General features: G+C 37.6%; 1 protein-coding gene across 1 annotated transcript in view; it reads right to left on the reverse strand.

Annotated features, from left to right (window-relative positions):
* The window catches only part of ARHGAP15 (Rho GTPase activating protein 15), a 621,527-nt gene that overhangs the window by 510,271 nt on the left and 93,251 nt on the right, over positions 1-18,005 (reverse strand). The window contains exons 4-5 of the mRNA XM_060151513.1: positions 14,957-15,018; positions 784-871 (exon numbers count right to left, since the gene is read on the reverse strand). Coding sequence (XP_060007496.1) covers positions 784-871; positions 14,957-15,018 — 150 coding nt within the window. The remainder of the gene's footprint in view (positions 1-783; positions 872-14,956; positions 15,019-18,005) is intronic.

Consider the following 18,005-nt stretch of genomic DNA (forward strand, 5'->3'; position numbering starts at 1 on the left):
CTATCATTGTCAAATCTCTGTGGGCATATATGAGGCCCTCCTCCAGGTACAAATCAAGAAGCCCTACAAATTTCACTTTGTAATAACTATTGGATACAGAAATTGTATTAGTTCCATTAGATGGAGTCATAGAACTGTTCAGAAAGGTTAGCTGGATGCAGTGAATGTCACAGTTAGACTAAGATAAAAAATCACTGTTAACTTAGAGTGTTTCCTCATTGGTAACACCCTATATTAAGGTGTCATTTATAAACAGTTTATTATTATTTATTAATGTGTGAAGCACTTTATAGCATGCTAGATAACAACTTAAATTCATGTATTAAAGATGCACATACATGGTTTAATACGATTTATGCCTTATAATATTCTTTAAAACAGCTTTCCATAGTCTCATCCGTTAAGTATTTATTACTAATGCATTTTATAACATACTTTATACTACATTATTTGAGCAAGTAGCTGCATTTAGTGATCATTTCATAAATAAGAATAAAGCATTTATAAATGGCACCTTAATTTAAAGTGTTACCTTCCCATTACTAGAGAGCTGCTTACCATTCATCTCATTTTGTGATTATTCTCCAAATGCACCACTTAATAAAACAAACACTAAGTTCTATTTTCCCTTCATCTGATTAAAAGTTTATTGAGTCATTTTCCTCCATCTGCTTTCAGATGTTGATAGCTTGGAGGCTTTAGTGTGATTTCTGTTGAAACCAAACTTTTAATTCAATGATATTTCTGTAAACATGATAATAGTAGAAACAGAGAACTACCCACCATATTAGACAGAGCCTGCTGCTTGGATTCTTTGTAAAATTCAATTTTTCGACTAGAAAGAACAATCCAGGAAGTAGACCAGTTTTTCCTTAGGAGAGAAAAAAGCAAAAAAGTACTATCACTTGAAGAAATCATTCACAGGTATTGTATGAGCAACATTTGGAATAAGTAGAGACTATTTTTATTTTTAACCAGAATTCCTAAAAATCTTTTCTTTATTAAAATCTACAGGTGGTATGGAATTTAGATTAAAAAAATAATAAAAATATTCTGTAATTTTTATATATCATGGCATTTATAGTAAAAGTTTCATCATTTGTAGATCTTCCCCAAATCTTTTTCAGCTATCAAAAATCCAACCTCGTGTATCCATGTCTTCCACTCCATAAAAAGTCTATGTTTCTGCAGCAAACCAAAAACAGCAAAGTAAAAATAATATCAGAACCTTGTCCTTCATCGTTATATCTCTTCATTGGTTTAGTATACATCAGAGTCTGCAAAACTAATCAGCTAATTTGCCTGCCTAGTTCACAATATTTTTCAATGTTGAAACTCAATGCAAATAAAGGGAGTCAAATGCTTTTTACTTTTTTGCCAATCAAATTGGCAAGAATTAGAAGGAATAATACAGAGGTTTACTGAGAGTATGGAGAAATGGATTCTCCCATACAGTTTTGGTGGGAGTGGAAACAACTTTTCAGGAGTGAATTTGGCAATATGTTTTTTAAAAATATTTTAAAATGTGTATATCTTTTGATTGAACAAGCCCATTACTATGAAGTTAAATTTATCCTAAAGAAATCATCTCATAAGTTAAGGCTCTGTACATAAGAAGGAAGTGCACCATTTCTTAATTCTGCATCTAAAATATCAAAAATTGAGATAGGTTATGTAAATTGCATATAATGGAGTCATACAATGGACTAATGAACCCTGTGCTTAACAGAATCCTGATGTGGGAAGATTTTAATGCAGACCATAATATAATATGTAGTTCATAAGACCATGCTGTGCTATTTACCTATGATTGTCCTCACCCATCCCAGCCCCTTCTGATTATCAATTCCCATTCATCGAAGTTCAAATATTATGTCCTCAAATATGTCTTCCATGACTTCCTCACATAGAACTTAGGATAAATTAAAAAATTTTTTTTTGTAAATTTCACTTCTCTCTCTCCCCCATTAAATAAAAAGCTCCAAATCGACAGAAAACATTTCATCCTTACAGAGATACCCCCAGTGACAAGCAACAGTGCCTTGGACAGAGTAGGCAATAAATATGTATTTGCTGAGTCAATGATTAAACTTAGGCATGGGGGTAAAAAATAAAAAGCTGGATATAACAATAGTTAAATCAGAGAGTGAAACCATAGCTTTTGATTTTCCTTTTCATTGAACATGTATTACTTCAATACGCAGATGTGTATATATTTGTGTCATAAAGAAAGACAAATGTTTTAGATGGTAAAAGATTAAGGAGATTAGTATACATAAGTTTCTATTACATCATATTGCTGCAGTTTGCTTTGGTTTAACACTCAGTTCAGAATAGCTGAATTCATTTTACAAAAGTGATTTTTTTAAAAAGTTTACAAAAAGACTACTCTGATCCATAGAAAACTACACAAAGATACATTTTAAATGACCATTTAAGATCTTTGTGTAATTTAGTTCCACTTGCCTCATAGTCTCTAGGGGCTTGATTTAAAGGACAGCTGTGATTCAGTAAAGTTAATATTTACAAGATTAGGCTGCTCTTACATGCCTGAAGCTTTCCTAATGATACATCACTGTGTTAAAAAGAAAAAAAACTGGATAAACAGAAACAAAACAAACACAATGTGTATTTTCCACCATGCAAATATGAACACTATGTTCTTGGACCCACTTGTCTTCAAATAGTCACTTTTTCAATCAAATGATGAAAAAGATGGAGGAAAAATGAAAACCACATAGACCTTTTTCTTCCCTTGCCTTATTTCCCATTTCTCGTTTTAGGTAACAGTGGCAGCAAGATGAATTGCAACACCTGTAGCCTTCTTCTTATGTAGGTCATAATATTAGATGGCCCAAGATAGAGTAAACATTGGTGGGACTGCTGTTCTAGACTGGGCATCTTTTTTATCTCCACCCCTTACTTTGACCATATGTAACCAAGGAGAATGGGACACCCCCAGGCATGAGGGAACCTATATTTAACCTGCCTGTTGTATTTCCCACTATATTTTTCATCTCCTGGCAAGAGATACGCTATACCTTATTTGCTTCCTGTCTATAGCAAGCCCTGAGTAAATGGTTCTGATTTGATCTTTTTCAGATGTTGAGCGTTTATAGAATGTGTTGGCATTACTCTTCCCTTTCTTAAACTTGGAACTGGAACTGGTTAGAACTGAAGTTGCATGAAATTCGATTACCTCATGGTTCACAGTTAGAACTTTGAACTGCTGTGAAATGTTCCCTCTTAGGTGAATCTGATGAACAAGCTGAATAGGGTAAGAACTGCAGGTATTGGAACCTTAGTAATATGAATTGTTCTGGCACTTTACACACAGTAAATTTCTTTTTGATCTTATAAACTACAAACAATGTCTTTATGAATACAAGTGAAGATTTTTCCAGTTTAAGATAATTCCATTTCAAAAAGAAAAATAGAATGCTGTTTTTCAATGTTTTAGAGGCTCCATTTTTAATTCAGTTTTTCATGATCTCTTTTAAAATAATAATTAGCATAAATTATTTTGAGTACCTAGTATAAGTTTGCTTGTCTACTGGAGATTTAGCTTTGCAAAAAAGATGAAGGTACTAATCTGTCCATTTACTAATATGGAAAACAAAGTTCAGAGTGTTTAGGTAACTTACTTAAGCCCATACACTTAGAGTCAAACTCAGTTTCTCCGATTCTGAAGCCTAAAATCTGTTCACTAATTTATGTTGTGGGTTTTTTTTTTTAAAGATTAAAGAGTATAGGCATATAGGCATACATTTTATTGTGCTTCACAGATATTGTGTTTTTTTACAAACTGAACCTTGCCTTCAAGTCTACTGGCGCAATTTTTCCAACAGTGTTTGTTCACTTCATGTCTCGGTGTCACATATTGGTAATTCTCGCAGTATTTAAAACTTTTACATTATTATTATATTTGTTATGGTGATCTGTGATCAGTGATCTTGATGTCACTATTGTAATTGTTTTGGGGTGCCGTGAACCATGCCCATATAAGACAGCTAACTTAATCCATAAGTGTTATGTGTGTTCTGACTGCTCCACCGACTGGCCTTTCCCCATCTCTCTTCCTCTCCTCAGGCCTCCCTATTCCCTGAGACAGAGCAATATTGAAATTAGGCCAATTAGTAGCTCTACAATGGCCTCTAGGTGTTCAAGTGAAAGGAAGAGTTGCATCTCTCTCACTTTAAATTGAAAGCTAGTCATGATTAAGTTTAGCGAGGAAGGCAGGTCAAAAACCAAAACAGGCTGACAGCTAGGCCTCTTGTGCCAAGCAGTTAGCCAAGTGAATGCAAAGGAAAAGTTCTCGAAGGAAATTAAAAGTGCTACTCCAGTGAACACATGAATGATAGAAAAGCAAAACAGTCTTAATGCTGATATGGAGAAAGTTTTAGTGGTTTGGATAGAAATCAAACCAGATGCAACATTCCCTTAAGCCAAAGCCTAATCCAGAGCAAGATTTTAACGCTCTTCAATTCTGTGAAGGCTGAGAGACATGAGGAAGCTGCAGAGGAAAAGTCTGAAGCAAGCAGAGGTTGGTTCATGAGGTTTAAGGAAAGAAGCTGTCTCAGTAACATCAAAGTACAAGGTGAAGCAGCAAATGCTGATGTAGAAGCTGCAGCAAGTTGTCCACAAGCTCTAGCTAAGATAATTAATGAAGGTGACTACAACTAAACAAGAGATTTTCCATGTAGACAAAATAGTCTTCTATTGGAAGAAGATGCCATCTAGGACTTTCATAGCTAGAGAAGAGAAGTCAATGCCCAACTTCAAAAGCCTCAAAGCACAGACAGACTGTCTTGTTAGGGGTTAATGCAGCTGGTGACTTTAAGTTGAAGCCAAAGCTCCTTTACCATTCTGAAAGTCCTAGGATCCTTAAGAATTACGCTAAATCTACTCTGCCTGCGCTCTATAAATGGGATGACAAAGCCTGGGTGAAAGCACATCTCTTGGCAACATGGTTTATTGAATACTTTAAGTCCACTTTTGAGACTTGCTGCTCAGAAAAAAAGATTCCTTTCAAAATATTAGTGTTCATTGACAAATTACCTGGTTACTCAAGAGCTCTGATGAAGATATACAATAAAATTAATGTTGTTTTTATGCCTACTAACGTAACATCCATTCTGCAGCCCATGGATCAAGGAGTTCTATCATGTAAGAAATACATTATAGCTGCTATAGGTCATGATTCCTCTGATGGATATGGGAAAAGTAAATTGAAAACCTTTTGGAAAGTATTCAATATTTTTGATGCCATTAAGAACATTCCTGATTCATGGGAAGAGGTCAAAATATCAACATTAACGGGAGTCTGAATTAGTTGATTCCAACCCTCATGAATGACTTTGAGGGGTTCAATGCATCAGTGGAGGAAGTGACTGCAGAAGTGATGGAGATAGCAAGAGGGCTAGAATTAGAAGTGGAGCCTGAAGATGTGACTAAATTGCCACAATCTCATGATAAAACTTTAAAGAATGAAGAATTGCTTCTTATGGATGAGCAAAGAAAGTGGTTTCTTCTGATGGAATCTATTCCTGGTGAAGTTGCTGTGAAGACTGTTGAAATGATACCAAAGGATTTCGAATATTACATAAATTTAGTTGATAGAGCAGGGGCAGGGTTTGAGAGGACTGACTCCAATTTGAAAGAAGTTCTACTGTGAGTAAATTGCTTTCAAACAGCACTGCACGCTACAGAGAAATCGTTTGTGAAAGAAAGAGTCAATTGATGTAGTAAACTTTATTATTTTCTTATTTTCAAAAACTGCCCAGCCACCCCAACCTGTAGTATTCACCACCCTGAGCAGTCGGCAGTCATCAACATCAAGGCAAGACGCTCCACCAGCAAAAAGATTATGACTCACTGAAGGCTCAGATGATGGTTAGCATGTTTTAGCAATACAGTATTTTTGAATTAAGGTATGTACATTGTTTTGTTAGACATAATGTTATCGCACATTTCATAGACTACGGTAGAGTGTAAACATAAATTTATATGCAAGGGGAAACCAAAAAAAATCATGTGACTCTCTTTGTTGCCTTATTCTCTTTATTGAGGTGTTCTGGAACCAAACCAGCAATATACTATTTTCTTGGTTAAGGAGATTGTCAATGTCAGATTTCACCATAGTTTGGGTCCTAAGTCTCAAATTATAAAAGCTAGAGTGCAGAGCCTGTGACAAGGTATAAGCCATCTGGATTGTCAAATTAACTGTTTTACCTAATGTTAATTAGAAGGATTGGTCAAAGGCCCACCACTCTCAAGCTCTATTTTTCTCTTGGGAATTGAGCTGATTTAAAGGAGTCACATGATGAGTCTTTCAATTCCTCATAAGAAGTCGGAAGCAGGGATGTGCTTCTAACTATGACACCACCTCTTTCTCTTTCCTGCTAGGGGATTATTCTGGTTTGTGATGAGTAGACTCACCTGCACTCAGTAGGGAGTCTAAAACCAGAAAGTGTTTCAAAAGCCTCTAGTCTAGGAGTGGCTAAGAATTCACCTAATGGGAATATCTTTTAACCTATGACTTAGGTCAGAACCTTCCTCTCTGAATGAAGTAGTCTAGAGACTTGGCTATTTTCTTCACAGTATCTTTCAAGTCCATTCCCCATTTGATGTGTTTGGCCCATTGTGCTGCTTGTAATTCTCAGGATATCAGCAGAAAAGCTTTCTCACCAGTTACTCTAACACAGCAAGGCTTTTGATGGCACTGTCAGCTCTGGAGGGAGTATGAATAGGATCAACTGGCAAGGTTTTGCCTTGACTTGTACCTTTAATGCTTTCTGTATGCAACCAAATCCTTATAGGTGACAGTTTTTCGGTGTATTGAGATTCAACTCAGAGAGCGAGTAACTCCTTCAAGTTTAGAGGGCTTAGGCAGGACTTTAAAAATAGCCCTTTTGAGGATGAAGCGATTTTCAGAATGGAAAGGAAGTCCCTCTACTTTCCTAGTACCCCCAAAGAGGGGAACACCATGACCTCCTAGAGCTTTTCCGCTCCTCGGCACAATATCTGACATTTAGTGAGTGCTTATCAAAGGTTTTTGAGTAAAAGAATATATGGGTTCTCAAATTTCAGGAGGGTCACACATCTAGATTACTCCTGCCCTGTTTGTTGTTATTTACTAACAAGGACTACAAAAGCACCTACTTCTTGCATTTCCCTTATTTATTCCTTAGTTCCCAAGTGTTTTGATAAGTCTTTCATAGCACTGTTTTAAAAGTATCTAACATTCCTGGTTTAGTATATCTTTTTCTAATTTATAATTCTAGTGGCAATACCTGAGCTTTCTCTAGAGGGCTTCCTGACTTCTCAGATGTGTTTCAATAAGATAAGCTATTATGCATGTATTGGTTCTCACTCTGTGCTAGGTATGGCACCTGGCATTTTGTGTCAAGTAATTTAATCCCCAAGACAGTCACAAGTATCTACTGAGCATCTACCACAGGACAGATACAATTCCAAGGACTGAATATATAAAGGCAAATAGCAGAGACCTCAAGGCATTTATGTCTAACTCAGAGAAGACAGGCAGTAAACACAGAAACAAATCCTCCACATTCAGATAAAAAAATTGAGGCTTAGTGAGGTTGCATCCTACCCAAGGGCATCAAAGTCATAAATATGGGATTCAGACCAAGTCTTCTGGACTTAGAAGGCCATGCTCATTCTGCTGTATCAGTTGTTTCTAGAGCAGGTGGCATGCAATTCTCCCTTAGTCATATTGGGCACGTCTATGCAGAGCCTCATGATAGACTCTGAGAGAGGAAGACACCCAAGTGCTGTCAAAGAGTTACTTGAACATCTTTCTCCTTGGAACAAGGGCACTTCTTAGCCTGACCTGGGCTGTTCTGCAATGCTGACCTGGAAGCCCTTTCATCTCTACCTTCCCAAGATGGCCAGCAAGTAACTTCATCCATTGATGGGAGCCAATTAATGCATCAACACTTCATCATCTTAACTTTGGGGGAGTTCTTTTTTATTTTTCCACACAGAGAGATAAACACCAAGCTGTTGGATAGACTTGAGGGCTAAACAAGATACATAGGTCAGGAAATGTCCAACTTCAGTAAGTCAGAGGTCCCAGGAATAGGTGAGAGAGTCTCCGCATGAATTTACAAGTAACAATTAGGTAAGGGATTGATATTGACACTAGTGATTCAGTACAGGAAATATATCCTGGGACAATAAATGCAGGCTATTTATTTTAATTTTTTTTGTCACAAGACATCACATCTAAGGGGGAAAAAGATCCTTAATGTAATTAGGAAGGAGGAAGAACTAAATTCTAATAAGGACAATTAGTTACAATTAATGAAATTGGTGGGACAATTTCCCCAAGTGAGACACTTCAGAGAGCTTCCCTAAAACAAATCCTGAGTTGTAAAGGTAGAAAGTAAAAACAAAGCAAAACAAAACAACCCCAAAACCAAAGAAAACTCAACACAGGCATCAGCTTGACCAAAAACTGCATTCTACAAAACGGACACCGGATGGCAGCACATAATAACAGCAGCTTGGTAACAGCTTATCTGAAGAACGCTTGATGGAAAATGGCCCTTAAGATATTCGTTATCGTCATAAGAATCTGTTAGCTTGAACTCAGGTTTAATGTATTCATCTGCTCTAACATCAAAGCTTTATAACTTACATTCACCTCTCCTATGCCTCCTTTGGTAATGACACGGTGACAAACGAAAAAGTCAGAGGAAAATATATGTGAGGTTACTTTGTAAATTTCAGACTCACTCTGGGCCACCTGCCTCTGTTATCTGACTGGATTTGACTTGATTCTGTACCTCTGGTGGGGGTGAATGTGATTTACTCTAGTGTCCTTGACTGATTTACTGAAAAATCACTTGGACACTGTTTAAGTGTTCTGACTAGTTCTCAAACTGGTAGGTGAAGAACTTATTGCTTCTCTCTTAAGCTTCTTGTAATTTGCCTCTGCTTTAAAAAAAGGGTCAAAGAGACACTGATGTATAAATATATACATCTCTGCCACTATTGCAAGAAATGTAAAAGCTTTATATATTCAAAGGGTTACTAGAAGTTGGAAATTATAACAGAGCATGTGTTGGAAATCATGAAACTCAAGCAACCTTTTACAAATTAACTTCAGTATTCCATACTCTCCAAACCTTCCCTCCAGTCCTCATTATGGAACATTAAAAAGAGAGAAAGACACATGAAGCCTGGAAGAAGTTATTGGGATCTTGAGCAGAAAATGCTAAAAAAAAAAAAGTTTACATTAGGAGGGTACTTTGGTATCATGTTCTACAGAGTCTATTCTGAGAAACAATTGTTTAAAAAGAAGAAAAAACAAATAAAAACTAAGGTCTAACAGCCATGGGCTCTAGGATGAAAATACACACTAGTAGACATAACGCTGCACTACCTTTACTCGATTTCTTCCCAAATACCTCTCTGTCCATATTTTCACCCTCAAGTACTTCTTCCCAGGTCCCTCTGAAAAGCAGAGCAGAGTGAAAAGCCATGATAAGATGTACAGAGCCACAAATGAGATGACGAAGGGGCAGGCTTGAAAGGTATGGAGGGAGAGATAAGGGTACGGAAATAGCTTACATGCTGTCGGAGGCTTTCATAAATTAAAGTTGTTTTCAATTAAAGAATTGAAAACAGCTCTTTGCTAAGGTCTCCGAGAGCTTCAGAGAAACCTGGGCTACTTAACTTTTGGGGATAGATGTACCAAAATGCAGGAATTTCTAAACTTTATCAGAAAAAGCATACTTTCAATGTTCACAAAGAAAAACTAAAGTTGAATGCTGAATGTCTTCGGCTTTCAACCCCATCTGTCTGTCTGGGGAGATTTCTAGAACTTCATTTCAAAATAAAGTTAAATTTATGTCCCTTTACAAATGTAAGATACAGCCAAGGAGTTCTCCTTCCTTCCACCCACTCTTGTTGTATTCAGAGATAGGTCAAACTTGTCTTAGAAAGAAAAAATATATGAAAGAGGAAAGGAAGCTAAAGAAAAAGGAACAGGAGGAGGGAAAGAAAGAAAAATAAGAACACAAGATATAATGTGGATGACCTGTCATGTATTTATGAGTAGAAAACTTTGAGATTAATAAAATAGTATTAAGTGACAATTGAAGCCCTTTGTACTGTTTTTTTTTTTTTTTTTTTTTTTTGCTGTACGCAGGCCTCTCACTGTTGTGGCCTCTCCCGTCGCGGAGCACAGGCTCCAGACAAGCAGGCTCAGAGGCCATGGCTCACAGGCCCAGCCGCTCCACGGCATGTGGGATCTTCCCGGACCGGGGCACGAACCTGTGTCCCCTGCATCGGCAGGCAGACTCTCAACCATTGCGCCACCAGGGAAGCCCCTTTGTACTGTTGATGGTATGAAATAAACGAACAATTTTTGCTTCCTGGCCTCAAACATCTTCTAGCAAGAGGGAAAAATCCAACCTACTTTAAACAGAGGACAGGGCTAAAAATCTGATACCAACTATACATGCAATAAGATTGAGAGAAGGAGAGGTTGATACAAGTGACCAAGTTTCTCCACTTGTAAGATTGAAAGCGGTAATATAGCCTATTTTAGAGTATTATTTCAGAATTACTAGTAAAGCAATTATCCAAGTACTTGACAGAATAAGCATCTGTTACTATTGCAGTAACTGATTATAATTTATAAAAAGATATAAAGTTCCCTGATAAATGGGGAAAAGGCTATGGAAAGAAATTTTACATAAGAAATACAAATTATAGCAACTATGGTATACTATTTAATAGTTACTCAATTTCCAATGATATAAAAACTACACAGTTTTTCAAAGTTATGATTAAACTGACCATTTTGTTACTAGTTACAAAAAACATACAGACTCCTTGGGCAAGCAGTATGTCAATACATAACAGTCATTTAAAAATGGTCTTGTGATTTAATTAAGTCATCTAGCCTTAGAAATTCTCTTAAGAAGATATAAAAGAAAAATTGACAAGCAATAGTAGGTTTACTGCATTTATAACTATTTTAGTATAAAACTGGAATCAACTTAAAAATCTAATAAAAGAGGAACGTAGAAATGGCTTGGTGTATTACAGTCCCATCAACATTGTGGTGTATTATATGTTATTAAACATGCTGACTATATATACTACAATTTTCAATCTGTAATGTGTTTATAATAAAAACTAAAGCAATCCTTAAAACAACTAAAAATAGAGTTACCATATGATCCTGAAATCTCACCCCTGGGCATATACCCAGAGAAAACCATAATTTGAAAAGATACCTGCACCCCAATGTTCACTGCAGCACTATTTACAAAAGCCAAGACAAGAAAGCAACGTAAATGTCCATCAACAGATGAATGTATAAAGAACATGTGGTGTATATATATACATATATATGTATATCTATACACACACACCCCTACATATACATATACATATATACATACATACATAAATACATACACACACACACAGTGGAATATTACTCAGCCATAAAAATGAATGAAATAATGCCATTTGCTGCTGTTGCAAATGGGTGGACTGAGAGATTGTCATACCAAGTGAAGTAAGCCAGACAGAGAAAGACAAATATCATGTGATATCGCTTATATGTGGAATCTAAAAAAAGAAAAGAAAAGAAAAAGACACAAATGAACTTATTTCCAAAACAGAAAGAGACTCACAGATACAGAAAACAAACTTATGGTTACCAAAGGGGAAAGGGGGATGGATGGGAGGGATGAATTATGAGGCTGGGATTTTATACACTACTGTGTATAAAATAGATAACCAACAAGAACCTACTGTATAGCACAGGAAACTATACTCAATATTATGTAATAACCTATAAGGGAAAAGAATCTGAACAAGAATATATATATATATATATATATGTATATATATAGAACTGAATCGTTGTGCTGTAAACCTGAAACTTGCATGATATCATAAATCAACCATACTTCAATTAAAATTTTTTAAAAAATTCAAAAAAGAAAGCAAATCCCACAAACAATAAAGAGTGAAATTATGGAACAATATGGATCAAATTTAAAGATATCTGGTCACTAAGGACTTTCATCAGCAAGGTAAATAGATAGTGGGAGACTTGGAGGAGATATCTGCCAAGCCTAAAGTTGACAATGTATTACTACCTGGTGTACATCAGGAGTTCTCTCTCAAAAAAAAAAAAAAAAAGGAGAAACTCAGTAGAAGATAGTCAGAGTTTATGCACAGGCGATTCTTGGAATGCAGAGCCTGACCGACTCTAAATAGGTGACATGATGCTTAACTGAAACACAAGTCAGAAGAATAAAAATAAATGCAACAATAAAGTAATGTCCTATAGCCATCAACTTGCAAAACTGAAAGTTTGATAATGCTGCATGCTGATGAGATCATGGAGTGAGGCGATCCCTTCTGCATTGTGGAGAGAGTGTGAACCGATGCATTCATTCTGGAGAAAGTTTGGCATGTAGCACCCAAATCATTTATAACCGTGTGTACCTTACCACCAAGCAATCCTTTACTCCTGGGGGTATGCCCCAGAGAGAATTCCTCACAGGTCTGTAAGGAGACATATCGGTGTGGTTTGTTGCAATGTTGTTTGGGATGGAAGGAGTTAGGGACAATTTAGGTATCCACTCCTGGAAGACTGAGTAAGTAAAATTTGATGTGTGTTCACAATGGCAAAATGGGCAGCAGTTGGAAGAAATTAACTTGTTTTAAATATACAGATATAGATAAGATATCCTAACATTGACTAACATTGAATGAAAGCAGTACGGACCAGAATGAGGCTTATAACCAAAGGCTTATGCAATTTAGAACACATTCACTTACACACTGTTTTCTAGAATGCCATACATATAGCCAAATAAATGTATGGAGAGAGGATTTGATGAACATACATTCTACAGAGGATTGAAGTGAGGAATGGAGATGAAGAATAAAATAAAACCAACTAGGGGTCTTGCCCAGAATGATGATAATACAAGGCCACACACTGAAGAGGAAAATCAACTCAATTTGTACACCTGAGGTTAAAAGCAAAGACAAAAACAAAAACGAAAAACTAAAATTTATATAACTTTAAATTAAAAAGCTGAAAGAATGCATAATTGCATGTAAGCTGATTGAAATAACAATAAAACATAGTATAAAATAATGTTTATATGAATTTAAACTAGAACACAGAAATGGTTTGTAAGCTGATTAAAGTAACAACAAATACAAAATGGTATACACACTGGTTGAAATTACCTAAAAATGTATTCATGTGAGTATGTTAGGAAAAAGGCCTGGTTGTGCTCCTCTACTTTTTCTTGACACCACTTTCTAGGAAAACATTTTACTGGGATGGTTTATGGATAGCTTATGGGCAAGGACATTGTAAAAGATCACTGTGGTGGCACATCATCTTGTTTCCTTGGAGTTCCTTTTAGCATCTCCTCCTCTTGCTTGCATGAGTCTGGAGGCTAAGACTGACCAAAGCTATCACTCCTCTTTCCTGCTAAGCCCCAGTGAAAGGTAAAGTGATAACTTAGACAAGTCCTCTTCTGTCCCTCTATGGATTTTTTGTCCACATCGCTGGTAAGGTAAGAAAGGGTTTTGACTTATCTTGGGAAGATTTATCATTGCACCTTTCACGAGCTGATATAACTGGGAGAAAAGTCTAGGGGAAAGTTGGCACTAGATTGGGTTAATCAAAGAATCCCTCCTGGGTCCTTTCAGAACCCAACACATTAAGTCAGGTTCTCCACTGGGGCCAGGACTAGATGAGTCTTTGAAAGCAGCATTGCATTTGATCTTGTCTCCTGTGCATCTCCCTCCTGGACCCTTCAAAGGAGGGTGGCTGCAGGGTTACTGCAGAGGAACAGTCTAGGAGAGGGTTCAAGGCCCTGTTTGCTATCTGAGAATAAAACATAATACGGGCAGAAAATAGAGTTTGTTCTTTAAAATTGAAATAGTTATTTTAAGTAGTGGAATTATGGATGATAGTTTTCCCCAATTTTACTTCTTTTAAATAAATATATACTTACTCCACTATAGCAAACAAACAATAGCATACTTCATTCTCTAGTGTTGGCCAGAGTTCCATTCTAGTAATGAATTGTATTATACAATTAATAAGTGTCCCATTGTATAGCTAATTAGTGAATTTATCCTGTATGATTTTAACTGTTAATAATATAGTCATGAATAAATGCCTTTTCTCCCACTGTAAGCACTTTCTACATACCTTTGCAGCTTGCATATAACCTAGCACAAAGCTAAGTATATTATAAGACCTACATGAGAAATAGGGAAAATTCTAAAATGGAGATGATTATTTCTAAATATCCCATACATAAAAAACATGTAGTGTGTTTGTCTACCCTCCTATCAACCTTATTTTTTTCTCCAAGTTTTTTCTTGTTGTTGCCTAGGGAATCCTTATTACATTTTCTAATTTCTCTCACCTACTCTGTGTTGACCTCATCTCCAAGTGCAGCAACTTCCAACTTTTTATCTGACAGATTATTTTCCTTTTATTTTTTCTCAAATGATTTTTATTTGAGCAACAAATGTATTTCAAATCCTCCATCCTTCAAAAAATTATGATCCCAATGTACTGTAGGGAGATTTTTATATACTGCAAAATGAGTCCTTTCATCCCCTAATCTATTAATCCCAGAAATCAAGACCCAGTATCTTATTTCTTCACATATTTTTTAAGATTTCAAGTCTTAGAAGGTCATGAAGCACTTCATTTATATATTCTGTGCAACAAAATAAAATGTAGTGCTTTGTTGGAAAACTATAATTATATTAAAAATACTGTTGATCTTAGTGGTAGCAGAAAGGAATATTCTAGTCATGTACCATAGGGCCTACCTTTCTAAACAATAGCAGTGACACAACTGAGGAGATGGGGAACTGGCATAGTTATATAAAAGTGAATTAAAAAAACTTTTATTACCTTAGTTTCTTTCCTCCATCTGCAATTTTAGCTTTTTGAAGATAACCTTCTTTTTCAACCATCTGCAAGAAGAATACATATATTAAAACTGTGACAAACTCCTATGCATTATTAGTTTGAATGAACCTGTGCTTTCCAACAGTCATTGCAGTGATGGAAGTTTCCAGTCATAGAACTTCATCAACAATGCATATATAGATTATGGGAAGTGCCTTCAAGATCAGTCATTACAAGCTGTTAAATATCCAAAAGAAAGATAACAAAGAGTAATGTGAATGATTTCTTAGATAGTGATACACCTTTACTTACTTTTCCTTCTGGGCATTGAAGTCACTTGCTTACAAAATTGATTAAAAATGGTAAAACAAAAACAAATTTAATGCCTTCCTTAATTTTACCAATCATCCTTGGAAAAGTTCTTCCTTTTCACTCCTCATTTCCACTTCCTCATGTACCTGCTGATGCCAGTGAGTGAGAAAAAGTCAACAGCAGCAGGTAACTGGGCCGGTTAAACTGGAAGGGCATTTAAAACACTGACATTCCACGCATTTCGTTCAGTTAGTTGCCAAGAGATGCTGTAGCAGCATTATCTCATTATCTTCCTCCATGATGTGGGTTTGCTTCCTTTCCTATTTGTATTTATTGGCTTTCATTGCTAATACAGCTGCACATTCCTTAAAGGAGATTCAACCATTCCTTATCATTCCACAGAGGTTTTTGTGGAGTTCTAGGGTAAATAAATACACAATGCAAATTGTGATGTGGTGACTCCCAGCAAAGTCTATAATAGATGTTTTAATTTCTTAGTGCCCTATTTCTACCTTCCCCTGTCAGTCCTGCACCCCTCCCATCCCTAGATCTTACCTGTGTTCCATCTTTTCGATCTTGGTAAATTGCCAACAACCTTCACCCGCACCCCCATGCTATATGCTGAAAGCTTTAAGGAGTCACCTACCTAATATCAAAGGACCACACTCCCTCAGTGCCACCCTACATGCCTTCCTCCTGACTGTAATATTTCACTTCCACCATATCTTCATCTCATCAATTCCCAGATATATTAAATCTACTTTAAAATGTAATATTTCTCTCTATTGTTAGAGAGTTCTTCCATGTTTCCTCTGCAATCTCTTTTTAGATGCCCTGTCCTGAATCTTCATTTTCATTCTGCCATTACCACTATCACAGGGCTTATTTGGTTGTACCTGCACCTGTGCTGTGACTCTTCCTTTCACACTTGTGTTCCCAGCACAGAGAGTACTTGCTGGCACCAATGATCACAATAATAAATATTCTTTGAACAAATGAGTGGATGAATGAATGGCTATTTAAATGTTTATTTAAATTTTTATAGGAAACTGGACAAGCAAAAATAATCTGTCTGCATTATGACAGGTTAAAGGAAGAGATATTTGGGTGTGAGTTGTTCCAAACCACTAAAATTTCATCAGTTAAAGAATTGGCTACTTACAAGACTCACTCTGATATAGGTGAGATCTTTTCTGATTTGTTTATTATTATATTCCTAATACACAGCACAATACTTAGCTTTCAAAATACACTGGATGGAGGAATCAGGAGGATGGCGGAAGAGTAAAACGCGGAGATCACCTTCCTCCCCACAGATACACCAGAAATACATCTACACGTGGAACAGCTCCTACAGAACACCTACTGAACGCTGGCAGAAGACCTCAGACCTCCCAAAAGGCAAGAAACTCCCCACATGCCTGGGTAGGGCAAAAGAAAAAAGAATAAACAGAGACAAAAGAATAGGGACGGGACCTGCACCAGTGGGAGGGAGCTGTAAAGGAGGAAAAGTTTCCACACACTAGGAAGCCCCTTCGCGGGCGGAGACTGCGGGTGGCGGAGGGGGGAAGCTTCGGAGTCGCGGAGGAGAGCGCAGCCACAGGGGTGCAGAGGGCAAAGCGGAGAGATTCCTGCACAGAGGATCAGTGCCGACCGGCAGTCACCAGCCCGAGAGGCTTATCTGCTCACCCGCCAGAGAGGGTGGGGCTGGGAGCTGAGACTCGGCTTCGATCAGAGCGCAGGGAGAGGAATGGGGTTGGCGGCATGAACACAGCCTGAAAGGGGTTAGTGCACCACGGCTAGCCGGGAGGGAGTCCGGGAAAAAGTCTGGAGCTGCCGAAGAGGCAAGAGACTTTTTCTTCCCTCTTTGTTTCCTGGTGCCCGAGGAGAGGGGATTAAGAGCGCTGCTTAAAGGAGCTCCAGAGATGGGCGCGAGCCGCGGCTAACACCGCGGACCCCAGAGACGGGCATGAGACGCTAAGGCTGCTGCTGCCGCCACCAAGAAGCCTGTGTGCAAGCACAGGTCACTCTCCACACCTCCCCTCCCGGGAGCCTGTGCAGCCCGCCACTGCCAGGGTCCCGGGATCCAGGGACAACTTCCCCTGGAGAACTCAGGCTGGTGCAACGTCCCGCTGGCCTCTGCCGCCACGGGCTCGCCCCGCATCCATAGCCCTCCCTCCCCTGGGCCTGAGTGAGCCAGAGCCCGCGAATCAGCTGCTCCTTTAACCCCGTCCTGTCTGAGCGAAGAACAGACGCCCTCCAGCGACCTACACACAGAGGCAGGGCCAAATCCAAAGCTGAGCCCCGGGAGCTGTGCGAACAAAGAAGAGAAAGGGAAATCTTTCCCAGCAGCCTCAGAAGCAGCGGATTAACGCTCCACAATCAACTTGATGTACCCTGCATCTGTGGAATACCTGAATAGACAACGAATCATCCCAAATTGAGGAGGTGGACTTTGAGAGCAAGATTTATGATTTTTTCCCCTTTTCCTCTTTTTGTGCGTGTGTATGTGTATGCTTCTGTGTGAGATTTTGTCCGTATAGCTTTGCTTTCACCATTTGTGCTAGGGTTCTAGCCGTCCATCCTTTTTTTTTCTTAAAAAAATTTTCTTAAAAAATTCTTAAAAAATTTTTTTTTCTTAATAATAATTTTTTTATTTTAATAACTTTATTTTATCTTCTTTCTTTCTTTCTTTCTTTCCTTCCTTCCTATTTTTTTTTCTTTCTTTCTACTTTTTCTC

The sequence above is a fragment of the Lagenorhynchus albirostris genome, chromosome 6 (assembly GCF_949774975.1).
Source record: "Lagenorhynchus albirostris chromosome 6, mLagAlb1.1, whole genome shotgun sequence".
Lineage (NCBI taxonomy): Eukaryota > Metazoa > Chordata > Mammalia > Artiodactyla > Delphinidae > Lagenorhynchus > Lagenorhynchus albirostris.